Consider the following 20018-nt stretch of genomic DNA (forward strand, 5'->3'; position numbering starts at 1 on the left):
AACGAATGTATAATTTTGAAAATAGAAATTATAAGTACATACATTTTATGATTTTCTGGTAGTGCAATTACAACATTTACAACACCCAATTTACGCCACTGCGCGCACGTCTTGTTACCATTTTACAACCGTAAACATAATATTATATCAAATTTATGATCAATTGACTTAAAAGATTCGAAGTGTAGGATTGAGACAGTTTTAACCAAAGCTCCGGAAGGAACAAAAAAAATTGTAATATTAAAAAAAAAAAGATCAGTGTAAAACCCATATGTTATTTTATGGTTTGTGCTCAGAATCTAAAACCGTTGTAACCTAAAAAGGGATGAAGAATTTTACATTAGTTATCAAAAACCTTAATAATAAATGGTAGGAAGTATGTTTTCCAGGAAAAATAATAACAAATTCTTTCAGAAAACAAATGTACCATGTCAAATACATAATAATATATTTCTTAAATCTGAGGTATCAGAAAACTTATCTGATAATACTGATTTTAAAAATATTAATACAAATACAATTTTAATAGAAATATAAACATGTAGTAATTTTAGTCAACTACCTAAACTAATAACTAATTAATACAAATTGACTAAACTATGAAATGTACCAATATGACATTTCCTTATTGCATTATATTGGCCATTGGCGGCCACAAACGCTGTTATAAGCCAATAACAAATTGTAATTTAAAAGAGAATCTGTGTAAACAATACGTTTTAATAATTTCAACAAAATTTGTATATTTTTAAACATAAAAAATATAATTACATTATTGTATACTTTGTAATTGTAATTAATAAACATAACAACAAACTTACTAGGAATGTTTAATACTGTTTATTATAAGCATATGTGAATAAACCAAATATAAAAAAATGTTATGCACATCATAACGTCAGACTTAATAATTGATGCTCATCTGGTTTTTGTAACTATCAGTATATACACATAATATTATAATAATTGAAGTCCATTACGTTTATATTGTCAATATTATCATGTTACTTATATACCTTTTGTGCCGCGGTAAACAAACAAGTTTTCTCTTCACTTTGAGAATTAATAAAATAATTTAGATAATATATATAGTCAAAAAGATATTTTAAAAGATATTAAAATACATTAAAAGTTGCTAATTTAAAAATGAAATATAACGTATACAATAAGATAAATGTAGAAGTTATAGAAATAGAATAAAAAAGAATATAATATAGTATTATGTATAAGTAGTTATAAAGTATCATTTAGTACGTGATTTGTGACGTCTTTGAGCCAGCTGACTTAAAACTACTGGTCCTAAATTAGGAGTTGGTGGTGATTGACTAACTGCTCGGTAAGTTGCTTCCATTGCCCCCTGAAATCAAAATAAAAGATTTTATAAGTACCAATATGAAAACATGTGCAATTATTTGAATAACCTTAATCTTATATGATTCCTGCAATTGTATCTGATGCGTTGGTAATTTGTCTCGATTCATTATCCACGGGCTTAATAAAACTTGACAAGCTGTTGGCCTTTGATGAGGATCTATATGTAACAACTTTTTCACCAAATCCTAAAAAACAAATTTGATTTAATAATACAAACAAAACTGCTACACAACACAAAAATGGTACCTTAGCTTCAGCTGACACTACTGTCCAGTTTCCTGACTTTAAATCTAGATTACTGTTGCCAATGCGATTTAATATTTCAGTTGGTGTATCTTCAGGTCCATTAGCAAATGGGGTATGTCTTCAAAGAATATAATAATAAAGTCAATTTTAAAAATTTAATATTTAAGTTTTAGAAATACTCACCCAGCTAGGAGTGTAAATAAAAGTACACCCAATGACCAGATATCACAAGCAGCATCATAACCTTGTCTTTTCAAAACTTCAGGAGCCACAAAATTTGCTGTGTAACAAGGAGTCATCAAAAGTCCATTATCCGCACGCAGTTGTTTGGCAAAACCAAAATCACATATTCTTAAAGCCTCAGGTGATGCACTTTCAGTAGCATAAAGAATGTTTGATGGTTTTAGATCTCTATGCACAACCTAGAAATCATAATTAAAATTATTGATTAAGTGAAGTTAATAAAAAAATAATTAAAATGTTGGTTAATTTCTCTTTCAATAAAAGTATTATTTCCTTAACAAATAAACTATAACTTACTCCACTTTTATGTAAATAACATAGAGTGGAAGTTACAACTTGCATTATGGCACTAGCTTCTCTTTCTGAAAAGTATTTCAACTTATGAAGTCTGTCAAGAAGCTCTCCACCTCTCATATACTCCATCACTAAATACACAGACTTATCATCTTCATAAACCTGTAAACAAAATCAATATTAACTGAGTACATGATATTAATATGAATAAAATTTAAATTGAGCATTTTTAATCACAGAAAAATATTTTAAAATTTAAATTTAAACACTCAATTTGTTAACTAACTAAGGTTAGGTTCTAACTGGAACAAAGTACTAGAGAATATGTTTTTCAATTTCTCAATAATTAAGAAATTTAGAAATAATTATTATTGATTTTTTTAATTAAAATAAATTCAGAAATTAAATATTTAAATCATTCATTTTATGTTTAAATTTTTTATAAGGTATTTAAAAATACTAACATCTCTTAATGTAACTATATTATTGTGATGTCCATAGCGTAGAAGTATTTCAACTTCTTCTTGGCAGTCTTTTTTTGATTTATCAATTATCTTAAAAAAAAAAAAAAAACATTAATTAAAATAATAAATATGAATATCCTAATCAAATGAATGTTCTTACCTTAACTGCATACTCAATACGAGTAGTTTTATGAACACATAATTTGCATGAAGAATAACTACCACGGCCAATTTCATGTTTGAAATCGTATTCATCAGCAGCATTTCTTTTAGCATAAGGTAACTAAAAAATTATTAAAAATATAAATACATCGATTATATTGACACACTAAATTATAAATTATTAGTTTTTTTCTTAAAATAATATATATATACTTAAAAAAATGTTAAGCATACTGAGAAAAAAATTATTTTACCTTTGAATAAGGTTCAGTTGCTTTAGTTGGTACTGTTGTTGATTGTTGAAGATTTATCACGTCCTCTTCACCAATCAAACAAGGAGCAACAAAACTGAATCCTCGAAATAGTTCATGGGCATTAGCACTTGGTGGAACACATGGGGAATCTGAAATGTATATGATTATTTCTATATAACTTCAAAAATAATATAAATTCATACCTTTGGGAGTTTTAGAAGTAAATTCACTATCAAAATAAAACGCATCATCAGCCCTACTGACAGCTGGTTTGAATGGTGGATGGATTTTTTTACGGTATAGGTCGTCCCAATTTATAGATGCAAAAAATGGATGATCTTTTAGTTCCTGAATACCAGCTAGAATGAAATATAAAATGAACTGTGATTGGATACTGTTTAATATAATATTTATGTAAATATTTTTATCACTTACAAGCTCCTAAACGGTTACTAGGATTTCTTTTGAAAAGTACACGTAATAGAGCTTGAGCTTCATTTGACAAAAACTGTGGCATACCAAGTTTAGCACGTAATATCTGTGACATTGTTTCTTTACGGTTAGCCCCTTGGAAAGGCAAGGATCCAGTTAACATTTCATACTAAAAAAAAAAACAAATATTAATTTACAATATTTATAGTATTAAAACTGCAAGATTTACCATTAAAACTCCAAATGACCACCAGTCAGCTACAAATGAATGACCTTTGCGATTTACTACTTCGGGGGCCATATATTCAACGGTTCCACAAAATGAATAGGCTTTTTGATCATCTAAAGGTAACTTACTTAAACCAAAATCCGTCAATGATATATGACCATCAGCATCTAACAATATGCTAACATAAAAGATAGTTTTAATATTCATATTTAATCAATAACTTATTCATAGGTATGAACTATGAATAAGTAAGATTTTCAACTTACTTTTCAGGTTTTAAATCTCTGTAGATAATTCCTAGGCTATGTATATGATCAAGAGCTAATGCTAATTCTGCTAAATAAAACTTAACATCTTCTTCAGTAAACATAACCTGGAATAGATTTATATATTTTTTAATAAATTACAATAGTTACCTTTGTGGTTAAATAACACAATAAAAAATGTATTGTTAGAAAATAAATTAAATAATAAATACCTCTTTAGAAAGCCTTGTAAAAAGATCTCCACCACGTAAAAAATCCAAAATAAGGTAAAGTTTGCCTTCAGTTTGAAATGCATAATGCAACCGCACAATGAATGGATGTCGGACATCAACTAATATATTACGCTCCATTTTTGTTCTTATTCTATCTCTCACTAAAATAATTTAAATAATGTAAAATCGTACAATAATTTAATAATTAACTATACCTTTAAGTGTTGCTTTTTTTAATACTTTCATTGCATAAAGTGTACCATTATCAGGTCCAACAATTTTTCGAACCAAAAATACCTATATTCAGTTTAAAATTTAAAAATGCGTTTTAATATAAATAATGTATATAAACTAACTTTTCCAAATGATCCTTGTCCAAGAACTTTTAACAATTCAAACTGAGATCGTTCAGCTCTTTCATGTCCTTCTTTTATGAGTTCTTTTAATTCGATTTCGTGACCACTGTTTTCATCAGAATCATTTTGATTTTCATCCTGATCGTCATCTAATTCATCAATGATTTCATCATCTTTATCTGGCCCTATATTTATAGCATCATGTAGACTTGAAGTGTTGGATTGGTTAAATGGTATTGGTTTTGACTTAGATGTACCTACAACCATGGTGTTGGTATTAACTAGATTCTAAAATATTAAAAAAAATTATATATTAATACAAAAAATGAATGAAAATTGTAAAAAAATAGAAAATAGAAAAGGACATACACCTAAATGTTGAACAAAAAAGCTTTCAATGTCAAATTGAATTATATTGTTAAAATAATAAAATCTGTTGTTTAATATTTAAACATACACTTAGCAGCCTATTAAGATTAAGAAACCTACTAATAACATCAGTAAAGAAGCCATTTTAAATATACTTATGACACATAAAATATAATGCATGATGGGTAGTTGTATGATATAACTTGCTACTGACTATCTAAATTTTTCAACACCTCTCCCCACACTCATATTTCATTTAAAATTCAATACAATGATTAAGAATAGAACACATTTGTTTTAAATTATATTTCTTTAAGTTCATGGCTCTGTGTAAATTGATCAAAAAAATTTAGTTTTTAAATGATTTTTTTTTATACCATATACACTCCTACTAGTTATGAATTAAATACAGGTAATTTTTAGTGGTTTATATCAATGAATCATTATGTTACTGATAATTGTACTACATAACCAAATGATAACTATTGGATGAATAACAGCAGGTAGATTATACCTATAGATTTAAATTTTTAGTAAAAACAACATATAAATTGCATTGAAAGAGAAAAATATTAGTTGTTTTTTAAGTTAATCTACAATACAAAACTATCCAGTTAATGTTTAATATTATTTTAGATACTTCTTAGAACAAGGTACATAAAAAGACTACAGAATAATCACCAAAGACAACAGTGTATTGTTATTAACTTATTAGCTTTAGTTATTTTTTTAAGCTTTTAACAATATTTTTTTTGTAAAAACTAATGGTTTTATATCAAGTTTACTTAAATAAAAAAAACAACATTTTAATGAAAAAAAAACAACGAACCAAAGTTTAACAAATATTTATGTTTTTAATACACATAATTTTATAAATATACAAAAATATAAGTTATTAATATTATAGAATTTTAAAATAGACTCTACTAGAAATTAACACCAACGAAAAAAAACAGAAGATAATTAACAATTATGTTAGGCAACAGAAAACATTAAAAACTAATAAATAATAATTAAGGCAATTACCTAGTTTATTGTTCTATCTAGGGTTTATAATGACTACATATTTTCAAAACAAAGACAGTTGGTGATTGTAGAAAATCTACTTATAATATTCTGGGATGATCAAGTTATTTGTAAAAAAAGTAAACTAGATGCTAAGACATTAGATAAGTACATGAATTTTTACCTCTAAATACAAGATACATTTTTGTTAAATAATAGTATGTAAAATTGGTAAGAAGTAAAGTACTTTAATACTTTAGAATCATTATATTTAACTTGGTACAGTTTTTAGTAGTATACCTACATTAAAATACTACAACATAAAGCAGGTACAAGAGGTATCTACTATCTATACACTTCTAACACCTTTGATAATTATTATTTAAATGTAGTTGAAGAGTTTTTTCTGCATTTTTTTTTATTAATACTAGGAAATAATTATTTACCTGAGATAATTCCTATAATTTCTTCTTCTGTGTGTGATTAAAATAAAAACATAATTAAAAAAAGTTTTATTTTTGTATTTGATAACCTAATACGTAGTAGTAATAATTAACTTTAGTTAATAACTGGTAATGAGACGATAAAAAATATTCAAACAATTATTAAATGTATGCATTATGGAAAAACAAACTATACCTAATTGATTTCTGGTAAACGTGTAAGACATTAATTAAGCAAAATTTAAATTTTAAAGAAACTATATTAAGATCAAAAGTACTTTGTCTTTATATTGATGTAGTTTTTTTTTTTTTTTTAGTATAAATAATTATATGAAATAAAAATGATTTCTTTTAAAAAGTACATTCAGTATTAAGGGTTTTTATATTCTTAGAACAATATATTTAGCATAGGCATAAAGATCTAGTATTTTTTATTATACCTGAGAGGAAAAATATGAAAGTGTTTTATGCGAGACCACATTTTTCTTCTTCTAAATTTGAAGTAGAGAGGGTATCATTTTTGAGATTGTTGTTCTTTGTTCATTTAAATGTTTTTTAAGTGTTTAACATTAAGTTTTTAAGTACTTAGTGTTATAAAATGAGGTGCTTCAAATTCTAAGTATAAAAGTTAAAAAAACACTGAACTACAGGTATTATGTATGATTCACTATAAGAATTAGTACCTATTTAAAAAAAAGGAACTTATCAAGGTTAGGTAGGTTAAATAATTATTAAATAGTATTAGATAACTACCTAAGACTTATGTTATATTGTATTTATAATTTTGTACCTAAGTATATAATTAACAATAAAAAACCAAGGAAAAATTAAAATTAAAATTGTTTATTTTTGAATAGTTTCTAAATTATATTGACTTATTTTAGTTTTGATAACAAAATCTTGACATATTCTAGATATTTATTATATGGATGCCTTTTAGTTGTTGTTGAATTTTCAATGATTAGGTACTACCTAATCAATGTTGATGCATTTTTGAAATATACAAAAGTATTTTTATAGCCTAAATAAAGTTAATATAAAAATAATTTGGATTTTATTATCTTGTTATCATATTCTGTTAGAAAAGTTAAGAACATCTATAAGAACCTAATTATTTTATTTTTTTTATAGAAATGTTAATTAACAGGTACCTATACGATACAGACACTAACAATCTGAATCATATTGAAATTTCTTTTCTAAACTACTCAGGCACCTCGATAAGGAGATTGCTGTAACATCGGGTTAACGTCATGGCATTTTAAACGGATCTCAAGACCACTTTGGCAAAGTAACCAGTTTCGGATTTGTGCAGCAGATAAACGAACGAACAGCAACCCACAGTAAGCATACAGGTATGCACACAGAGACTGATAATATTTACTATGCCAATGCCTCGAATTCGCCTAAAACCCAGGGATTTAATCCATTCACTAGAGGCGAAAAGGATATAGGTATAAATATATTTTTGTCCATAAAACCAGTTTTTAGAAGCAGTACTCTGAACGGGGTGGATGGACCACCCGGCACGACCTACCGGAGCATAATGAACACTTACGTTGGATTCGGTTTGTAGCGACACTCGTTTCCAAGGATCGACCGAATCTCCGAGACCGGCGAGTGGCATAATATCGGCACTAGATCGTACGTCGGGTGCACTGCGGCAGTAGAGGAGGTGGTAGAGGACTCGAATTCGATTCGTGCGGGACGCGGAACGATAAGTCGAGGGCAATGCACACGGCGAGCGTCTTTACCGTCCGGAAGGATACGCGCGCGACGGCACGTCGATCGATGCGTAGCTGCTGCTGCTGCTGCTGTTGCTGTTGCTGTTGTCGTCGTCGTCGTTGTCGTCGGGCGTACCGCGGCGACCGGACATCGTACGGGTTATCCAAGACCGCGGATCGGGACGTGTCGCGTTGTTCGACGACGTAACAATCGATTGTTTTTACCGCGATAATAGACCGTTTATCGACCGACCGAGTGACGAAGATTATTATTGGAATCGACAGAGCAGAAATCCCCGTCGGCCGCTACCGAGTACAACACGACTGCAGCTGGGCGAGTGTGTGCGGTGCGCGCACCCAAGTGCCGATGGAAGTGGTACGGGCGACGGGTGGGATAACACCGGAAGAGATGTAGCTAAATACGTCTATAACGACTAGATAACGATGACGATATAATGTTATTGATGTTATATCGCCACTACGACTGCGATTTACACGAATATATTATATCGTGTTATCGCCTATCGGGCCGCCGCCGCCGTCGTGTGATACGTAGATTCCCCGGGGCCTAAACAACAGGTACGGCGCTGAATAGTGAACACAACAACTGTATACAACCAACGTGCACACAAACAAACACCCAAACGCACACACAAACACACGCGAGCGCGCGCGCACTTCGCAGATGATATCGGTTATCACGTGACAGGTGTTTTCGTGCGTACAGTGTGCCGGCGGCAATGGCGCGTAAAAACGTTTGACGACGACGACCGGCGAGTAGGACGCATTTCCGGCCGTCGCGTTATTATATAACAATATTGTTACGATCGCATAATATTGTATAATGAGTAATGATCGTACGTCTGATACATTTTGATCCTGTTACGAACTCGCGAGCCATTCGTAACGATATTTTATACTACTACGCGCCGAATTATGCTATACTTATAATAGCATCGAAACAGTCGAAAATCAAACTATTTTTTTGATTATCTATGAGAGTGTTGACCGGCGTTGCGAAGCAGAAAACGACTTATTATAATATTACCCGTGTTTCTGCACAGTGTCGCGTACGGCATCGAGTCTTCAACTGACCGGTTTTTGCGAGGTGTTGAAAATCATATCTTTTATTTTTTACTCAATCCGTATTTGATTATTATCGCCGTCGTATTATCGATTATAATATTAGACAAAATTCGCCGATTTTCGATAACCATTTCATGCCAATTTCTTTCTATTTATACCTACCTATTCCGTTTGTCCGATCATCGTGCATTCGGTTTTGATACTGTTATGCTGTTATTACTGTGTCCAACAATTACACACAAAAATTCACAAAAATTACACGTATAATCAACAATATTATAATTTTTTTGAAATTTTTGACTCAACTCAATATATAGTGAAAATAGTATTACGGAAAAAATGTTACTGTGTGTAAAATATGATGATATAGATACAAGGTTCCTCATAAGTTAGTATTAAACGATTTAAACATAGTATTAAAGATACGTTTTTTTTACAAGCGCTTAACGTTAAAACGTTGATAAAATCCTCAATCTGACCCTGCCTACAAGAAGACTGGGGACATTCTGGCCAGCCAACCTAAGGCGCTATTTCCGATACAGTCTTGCAGAACTTGGCTACATGCAGCGTAGCGCATCCTTGCACCTGCAGTTTTTCGATTTTTGTACCTCCTCTACACTGTCGACCCAAACCGGGGTGTCATAAAAGAGGCGGCTGTGGACCACACTTGTCAGAAGGCTCCGCTTCGACTGCGAGGGTCCGTCGACATAAACTTCAATCTACTATGTTAATTAAATAAATAGAACTTAAAATCATTTTGTCATAGCTAAAATATAGGTAATTAAAATTTAAAACAAGCTTACTTCAACGTTACGTACAAATGTACTAATTGGTACTCTGATACAAAATAAACGTTCTAAATGTTGTTCAAGTTTATAATACAATAGTTAGTTAAAACTTTTGATGAACATCCGGAAATAATAAACAAATTTGTTTTCGTACTCTTGGAGATCCGAAAACATAATGGAAAATGCAACTTTTAAAGACCTTAGGGACATTAAAAGGTGAACCCAAAGTCTTATGCACGATTTTTTTTTACCTATTTGTTTTTTTTTTTTTTTTTTAATAATAATATCCGGTAAAAAGTATGTCACCTTTCTTTTTGATTACTCATAATAAATTTTAAATAATAAGCGTTGAAGCAAAACCTCAATTGAAGATATTTCCTCCTAGACTAAAAACGACACGGAAAAAAACGTCATAGACGTAACCAAAAATGTTTTTTTTTCTTCTAAAAATCACAATTATAAAATAAATATTATACCTAAATAATAGTTTTTTAAAAAAAAACAACAAATATAGAATATTATAATTATACAGGTATAGTATAGTTATATAAAAAAAATATATACCAATATTGTATGGTATATTATATGATATAGCATTTAGTCAAAAATGTTGTTTATCTAAAAATCACAATTATTGTTTTTAAGTTAATTAATAAACGAAAAACGTCGAGATTATAAGCTAGATTATAATATAAGTAATATAGTACCTATAATATCATTAGTATAGTAATGTATAAAATATGTTATGTTAGAAAAAAAAAAGGTATTATATCTAGTATTAAACAAAAATAGTCAAAAAAATGTAATTAATTTAAAATTAACAATATCGTATAGTATATGCTATAGCCTTTAAAAAATTTGGGATATCTCTTTCTCCATTTGAATATTCTTCACATATATTTTTTAATTTATTTTGTAATTCTGCATAAATCTTCGGTTTCCTTTTTTTTGGTAATGTCCCCAACGCACTTTGAGCCAATTTTGTTTCGTCATTTGCCACCTCCAGACGGATTTTCGTTATTAATACCCATATACTGGGACGTTAGATATAAATATAAACAATTTTATGAATTTGAACTACAAAATAATTTGCAAATATTCATGATTTTGACGAGTTTTTGTCAAAATTTGAACTTCAAATGCTAGTAAAAAAAAATTGTGCCTATGTATTTTTATAATTTTTTTACCGCTATAAGAATAACTTATGAGGAACTTTGTATTAATTTTTCAAATATTTTGACTCCGCCAAAAAAATTTTATCGACACTTCAAAAAAATATTCTTAGGAAAATTGAAAATTTCATTTGTCTATAAATATCTCAAAAAAAGTCAAAATATTTTGAAAATCAAATCATGTAAAGAAAATGACAATCTAAATAACTGTTAAAATTTTTAAGTATTTACGACTTATACTATTTGAATAATAACAAATATCAAAAATCGTTTGAGGCTAAACCGTTATTTAACGCGGTTTTGTAAAAATTGAAATTTCAAACACTCATAAAATTTTTTTGTCTGAATCCGGTAGAGTTTTTTTTACAGATATTTGAAGAAAAATTTATGGAGAACTTTGTACCAAATTTTCAAAACTTAGTTATAAAAGAAAAAATTTTTACGATTTTCCAACCACAAAACTACTTGCAAATTTTCGCAATTTTGACATATTTCGTATAAATTCGAACTTTAAGCACTTATAAAAAAAAATTGTGACTAACTATTTCGGATTTTTTTTTCACTTCAAGAATAACTTATAAGAAACCTTGAATTAAATTTTCAAGATTTTCTGGTCAGCCAAAAAATGTTTATCGTTATTTAAAAAAAAAATACTTAGAAAAATTGAAAATTTCAATTGTCTATAAATAGTTCAAAAAAAGTCAAAATTCTTTGAAAATTTAACTGTGTATGGACAACGCTAATATAAACATTTGGTGAAAATTTCAAGTATTTAAATCGATTAATTTTTGAGTTATAGCAAAATAAAAAATTCGATTTTGACGAAAACTGGTTTTGCGTAAAAAATCCCGGTTTTCCCTAATTTTTTTAGGGTTTTTCCCGATTCATTTAAAAATTTGTGATTATTATATCATATTGAAAATTTTTAACTTTTGACCCCCCAAAGTACCAACTAGATTCAATTTCCTTTTCAAAGAGGGCCTGAAGTCAAAAATCGAAGCATTTTTACTGCTCCAAATGTTGTCGACAGACACAAAAAAAAACACACATCATTGTAAAATCAATACATTCATCACTCCGTTCAGAATCTAAAAATATATTAATGTTATTAATTGTAAACCCACTTTGAGTTAATTTATTGAATATGCGAACAATATATGCACAAACAATATTGTCGTAGGTATTCAAATAATTTTTGCGCGAATATTAGACACCTACTAATTACTGCAGAGCTATACTGTATTTGAGTAGAATTATAAATAAAGACCAGATTTTTATGCATTTAAAATTTCAATATATGCATGGAAACATGCACACAATAACCTATGGAAGTTAAGTAACCTCTTTTATGCGCGGAGTGGAGTAGTACGGGGTTACCCCGCAAAATGTTTGTCCACTACTCCGTTTGTCAAACTTTGAATAAGTATAACTCATATACTACTCACCCTAAATTCGATTTTTATGTATCAAAATACTCAAAAAATTATTCTGCTTTGGAATATGAAATTAAAAATCTATGTTGTCATTCAAAAAAGTAAAAATCTTAAAAAATTATAAGGATAAAAAATATTTAAAAATATAATGTATAAAACAATATAGGTATTGTGTTGTTTGATAAAAGAATCACCCTGTATAAACTTTTTTTTCTATAAAAATTATAAAACACTATAAATACTATAAAGCACTATAAAATTTTGATAATTAATCAATCAAGTAATGATTTTTGGTCTTTTGGACACTCATTGACTGCATGTATATTGTATATAATGCAAAATCCGCTCTTTAATTATAAAAATATTATTTACCTCGTGTTTATCAGCTATATGATTATGGACTTTTCCAATTTGAGGATATCCAATCTCTAAGTCCGTGTACATTGTTCCGCTACATTTTAATGAACGTTATTTTGAACATCTCCAAGTTATTCGTTTACGTCCTTGGTGTTTCATTATAAACGTATATCCATTCCAACAAATTTTATTCCCACCTTTATTTGACTTAATTACTTCCATATTTTACAAAAAACCACGGTAATAAGTATAACACAATAACGTATCCACGTCGAAATGTAACTGACATTTAGGATTGACACAACATGTTTGAAAGTTTCAGTTTATATAAATACTCTATCATTGACCATTTGTTATCCAAAGTCATAAATTGTAAACCTTTATTATACCCAATACTCAATAGATTATAGGATTTTACGTATATTTTTGTATAAATATAGATCCTATCTACGACAGTTATTTGGAATGGGTTCGATAAGACACTCGGCCTTTAATTGTTATTACCTATATAGTTCTTTAGTATAATACTAGGTATAATACCTTTTTTTTTTTTTAAAAGTTTTGAACCGACGACGCCGTGGGAACTAGCTGTTTTCACAATACTTCCACGGCGCAATACCATAATACGAATACCTATACTGTATACATATAACCTAGGATATAACTATACTAATGATATTATAGGTACTATATTACTTATATTATAATCTAGCTTATAATCGTCACGTTTTTTTCGTCACGTTTTTCGTTTATTAATTAACTTAAAAACAATAATTGTGAATTGTGATTTTTAGATAAAAAAAAAAACATTTTTGGCGTTTTTTTCTATGACGTTTTTTACCCTTGTCGATTTTTACCGTGTCGTTTTTTACCGATTACCGTTTTCATCAGCGCGCGTAAGAACGATAAGCATGCGGCAAGTGAAACGGGTCTTGGACGGTACGAGAGAAAAGAACGGGGTTTACCAAATAAGTCAAAAAGTAAATATTAAGTAAATATTGTATAAGTTACCACACGAGTGTTGCAATGTGTAAGCATATATAGGTGTTAAGATATGTACTCAAGTTTTAACGCGTCGAGAAAATGAGATTATTTAACTGTTATTTACATTTTAAATGCATTTGCGCACGACGCTCCTAAATTATTAAACACAGATAATATTTTAAACAATAGAAGGTAAACAGTATTGATACGTCTTAATAATCTAACAAGTTAACCTATATAAGTCAATAATCAATATTTTTATTACTCAGTATTATTAATTATTATTTAGATATTTTTAAATATCTTTAAGCTAATTATAATTTATGTACGACATAAAACTTCACTCAGAATTAAAATAACAGGTCGTTTGGTCTAGACTGCAATGCAGTTTAAACGTAGTTAAAATTAAATTGTGATAATTATAGCAGTTCTTTGTGTAGAACAATTATTAATATAAATAAGTAGGTATATAATCGTAAATATGAAAACAGCGAATGTTAAATTACTAATTGCATGTTACTGTGTTTGTTACTGAATTTGCACTAACTCTTTTTTTTTGTAAATCATTGTTTAAGATAAGAATAAGAAAACCAATTGGTCATAAGTTAAGTTAGATTGAATTAGGGCTACTGATTTTCCAATTAATTAAAATACCGTATAATGTTGATTGTATTTTTAATTTAATGATATCAATATAAAATAAGTACCTATTAAATATCTTTATAACTTGAAATAAAATCAAAAGGATTTTTAGTTTTAATCTCACCAACGTTGTTAGTCCTAATTATTGTTAAAATATTTTAATCATAGTCTTAATATTGAATTAAGTATTTTTACTGTGCAACGTTTCAATTTTACGATTGTGTAGTTATTAGGAAGTGGAAACTATGAGTCTATGAACGAACATAATATTATTATCTAATATTAATTGTCACCGTGTTGAGTAGCTAACATTTATTTCAATTTTACCATTATACCCGCATAGAAACTAAAACTAAATATCTCAATAATCTAGGTATCTATAGTAACTTTCTTTTACCTGCTAATTGTTGACTGATGTGCAGTAGTAGATCTAATACTTATTCAATGGAGGAAAATTTAAAAATAAAATACTTTTATTATATTCTATGACTGATATAATATATCAGTCATAATATTATCACATTTAAGCGGAATTTGTATTATGTGAAAATGTGAAATTCTATTAAAAAATTATTTTTATTTCTTATATTAAAGCTTGCAATATTAATAACATTACAATCATTATGGTATTATATAGTTGAACCATATAATATATAATATAAATATTTATGTACAGTTATAGAAATTTAGAATAATATAAAAACACGACCCAAGGGGTAGACGATCGCTACATCCGCTCATGCTTGTAGGTCTCGTGAGACTTTTAAGTACACTAATTCAGTCAAATTTACCATTTTTTTTTTTTTTTTTTTTGGAAACCATAAAAACTTTGTCATATTTCTATATTGACTATTTATAATAGCATTTTAATTTTTTAGTAAGATGAGTGATGACCATGATTATTTTAAATTTATAAATAAGAATAATGATTATACTCTCCAAAAACTGACTTTCTAATGGTTACATAAGTTAAGCTCTCCCTCATCTTTAGTTGCATGATGTTTTTGCTAATTGTTTACCCACATAAAAGTGTAAGCTTATAGTTTAATACAATTTAAGCCGCTCTCCTTCCTCTTTAAAAACCTTTTTGTATGTATAAAGTGAATATTACTATTAATAATTGACAGTAATTTATTTATATATCTATAAAATCAATGGAGGTCTTCCGAAATTTGTATTATTATTCTCATCGCGTAGCACATTCGTTTGAAATGGCTTTCTGACGACGCAACGGATGTGTCGCTGTGCACGACTACCATACAGTCTATTAGTCTATAGGTATGCGTCCTACACAACAATATTATTAAATAGGCACATTGATATTATATATAGGCACACCTACGCCACGAGCGACCTACTGGCCGTACCTGGCCATACAAATACATTCAATATTGCATTAACGCCACTGAAAATTGTTTTATCGGCATGGTGTGTGACGAATATAAATGTAATTCGAGCACCTATACCGGTTATACCTACGACCTACCACAGTAGGCACTGATGTACAAATATACAATGTTCATGCTCGTACAATAGTCAAAACAAGTAGTTATAATATTACATATTATAGGTATATTTTCTGTGTATAATACATAGATAAATTTATTCCATATATTGTTATTATAATATTATGAGTTGTGATATAGTTATCGACTTTATATTGTTTCCTAGCTCTACTTGCAAATTCGATATTAGCAACTTATAATATTGTTTACAACTTTAAGTACCCTTAAGGCCTTAGATAGATGCTAGCAGGTAATTCATACATATATATAGTAGCGTTTTTAGGAATTCCTAATTGGGGTAGAGGGGATATACAAATTATACGAAAAGTAATACAAAAAAAGTCAATGTATACTTACTTGTTATTTAGCACTAAGAAAAAAATTTTTTTAAAACGACCAGGGAGGAAATCTATCTATCCCAATCAACCTTGAATACACCCATACATTCAGTAACTGCAGGGACACTTAAAATATATTTTAAGTTGTTGATTTCATAACGTATTCTCAAAAATTGCCCATGATATATTATTCAAAATAATATTTTAGGTATTTTAGATTGGGTATAATGGTATATGTATATAAAACGGTAATACCTATAAATAAGAGCCGAGTCTTTTATATGATAGTTAAAACATATTGAGTACCTGCTTAATATAAAATATGGATGCATAAAAATAAAATGTATAGTATATTATTTTATATTTTTGTAGCTAAATAAAATGCAATGTTATTAAAAATAAAGAAGGAACGTTATTTCTTAGCAGTATAAGATTACATCAGTAATATAATAATAATATGCTTATAAATATTTTATTTTATGTACCATAATATCTTTGTAGCAGAATATACATTTATTAAAAGTCGTTAAAAGTTTTTATTATTTTCAAATCCCACAACGAGCGCAGAGACTCCCACGTGATGTTACCTACTGGTCAAAATTGATCAAACAACTATAATTTCGTAAGTTATAAGGTCACCCTTAGGCCCTAATTAAATGACGCCTCTGGACACGGGGACACATACAATATATATAATCCACGGGTTTGTACGATAATCCGATATCTGTGTACTCAATTCGACTACAATAATATAAAACTACCTACATATGTACGTTATTCTGTTTACGGTAAATACACGTTTTGGCTTACGGCGGTGCATGACGATATATTGTGCTCGTATAATATAAGATGTCAGAGACATACTATGTGTGTTTTGTTAATTAATAAAGCGAGGGATCGACTACTTTGTTTTCAATTATCTTACAGTAAAAATCTTCTAGCACATAATGTTAACTTCAAAATTGATGCCGTGGAGTTACGTTATAAATGTATACGAAGTACAATCGTTTTACGACGGTGTGGTTTTGATTGCACATTGCACTTTGATTATATCCCTTGATGAGTTCGTATAATAATAAAATTTAGTGTAAATCAAATATATTACAATTTACAATAATTGATACATTTAAAAATACTGATAAATCGAATAACAATTAAAATACCGTAGGAAATAAATCATAGTCTAACTATCTAACATGGTCAAAAACATAAGATGGTCTCATATCTTTACATTTGATGTATGATGACAGATCCATTCACATTAATATTACACATACTTATAAATGTTATAATATTACCAAGTATGCTATCACGCCCTCACTTCTATTTTAAATTTTTGGTGGAGCGATGAATGTATTGATTTAAACATTTTTAAGTGTATTAATTATAACCAAAAAAATATGTAATAACTTTGTTGTGTATATATTACGAAAAGTAGTTGAAAAAATTAAGGAAAAACAGCAAATTTTACGCAAAATACATTTTTAATAAAATCAATGTTGTCATTTTGGTGTAGGTAATTCTAATTAAAAAAAAAAAGAAATTCATAGGTGTTTTAATTTTTAATCAAATAGTTATATCAACATACATATATATCTAATATCCTACATACAATATACCTACGTGATAAAATTTTCAAATTATTTCGACTCATTTTAAATTATTTATAGTCATATTTTCGCTCGGTTGAAAACCATGAAAATTTGATGAAAACTGTCTCACAAGTTGCTCAAATATCATGCAGTTACAAAATATCAAAAATACATGAGTATATTTTTTTTATAATCATAAGAAATTTAAAATTTGTCAAAATCATGAGAACTTGCGAACTATTTTATAGTTAATAATTTATAAAATTTTCAATTTTTATAGCTAAGGTATGAAAATTAAATGTATGGTCGCTCTAAGTAATTAATATTGAAACCAAAATATCTAGAAAATAAATTAGCATAATTTTTTTTAGATAATATTTGAAGTTCAAATTTTGACGAAATTCCCTAAATATTTTAACCATGAATAATGGATATTAGGTACACATTACTTTGTTATGATACAAAACATTTTTCGTGTGGGAAACTTCAACTTTTACGCATGTTATGAATTTACTAAACATAATGGAATTAAGTTTAATTTTAAGTTATTACCTATTTATTTATACCATGAAACTATTAATGCTGTTTTATGGTAAGGTAATATTGAATCAAAAGTTAATAACAATATTACATAATATGGTATAAATATATACTATATAGACTATTACTACCTAGCTGTATATTACACTTTCTCGGGTTAAAATATTAATCTATCCTTTTCGTTTTCCGCATTGCTTTTGTTTAAGTGTATGTATAATAATAAGTACTATATCACAGACAGCACCTAACACATTGAAAAATAAATGAAACATAAAAAACTGGGGACTGCAGAGTTAACGAATGCTTATAAAAGTCGACGTTAATTTAATACCGTAAGATTAGTATTCATGTTTGTATTTACATCAACAGTTTTGACAGGATTAAGTAGCAAGCAATGAAAGCAAATACTTAAAATAATCATCCTAATCATATTGTATGATTTTAATTAAAGATTTATTCGTGAAACATTATAAATAGCGTATTTCTTTCAACTAATTAATAACCATAGTCCATAACAGTAATATAATTTATAATCAATGGCAACCAATTAAATAAAAAAAAAATTACTTCTGTCAGCTAAAACTTAATACTCGTGTTATTTAATAAAAACTTACAGGGATTGACAAAAATAATCTATAAACATTCTACGAGTCTCCGAGAATCACCGTATTGAAACAAATCAACCTACTGTTATAAATTATTTTAATAGCAGTATCTATAAAAACATCCTATCATGAAATATACTTAGTGATATGAATAAGTTTAACTTAGATAGACACAAGTATGTATTATCAATGTTATACATTAAAGATGAATAAATATTTCTGTACCAAAAATATGAATAGGAATAATGAAATGTGGTGTGATTTAATTATTTAGGTACGCCTTCGGAGTTTTAAAAAACTCCATAATATTAAATCAACTACCCGGCACACTTATGTGGTTTATATATATTTTATATCAATATATATGTATTGAAATTTCAGATTATTTTTCAGATACTGAATACTGTTTTCGTAATTTCGTAAATTTTAATACATCACGCACACACCTTACAATAGCTACAATGATTTAGTTGGTCAAATATTTTAAATATTGCACTACTGCACTACTATAGAATCATGAAACGATAATAAGATATAAATAATAAAAAATATAATAAAATTCTTCCACTTTTTTCGATGTAAACTTAGTATTTAGTGTTAGCATTTGTAAATATAAAATTACTAAAGTTTTTAGCTCAACATTTTAATTAAAAAATACACAATATGTAATGGTGTCTTTGTCGTTAAATCCGAGAGAATAGAAAATAAAATAAAAATGAATTGGTGATTATTGGTTTTGTTGTTTGTGTTAAGTATTTGTATATTTTTGACTCTATCTTGGTCGGAAATCAACAAATATTGTAGCAATATTTTATTTTTTTGGTTGTTGTTCTTTTTGACGTATGCATTATTATATTATAATCATTCATCCTATTAAAAATAACGCCCACTACTTTCATTAGA

General features: G+C 28.2%; 1 protein-coding gene across 1 annotated transcript; it reads right to left on the reverse strand.

Annotated features, from left to right (window-relative positions):
- Window positions 1–424: 424 nt before the first annotated feature.
- On the reverse strand, window positions 425–8697 carry LOC114130772 (ribosomal protein S6 kinase 2 beta-like). Its single transcript, XM_027995823.2, has 16 exons — window positions 7908–8697; window positions 4533–4820; window positions 4392–4473; window positions 4177–4337; window positions 3965–4071; window positions 3699–3876; window positions 3473–3638; window positions 3241–3396; window positions 3038–3186; window positions 2782–2904; window positions 2622–2711; window positions 2161–2319; window positions 1804–2042; window positions 1621–1738; window positions 1422–1559; window positions 425–1357 (listed from the first exon to the last, which is right to left on the reverse strand). Exons 1-16 carry the CDS (start codon window positions 7974–7976, stop codon window positions 1244–1246), a joined length of 2337 nt encoding a protein of 778 aa, XP_027851624.2. The 5' UTR covers window positions 7977–8697; the 3' UTR covers window positions 425–1243.
- Between the last annotated feature and the right edge of the window lie 11321 nt (window positions 8698–20018).

This window comes from Aphis gossypii, chromosome 2, assembly GCF_020184175.1.
Source record: "Aphis gossypii isolate Hap1 chromosome 2, ASM2018417v2, whole genome shotgun sequence".
Lineage (NCBI taxonomy): Eukaryota > Metazoa > Arthropoda > Insecta > Hemiptera > Aphididae > Aphis > Aphis gossypii.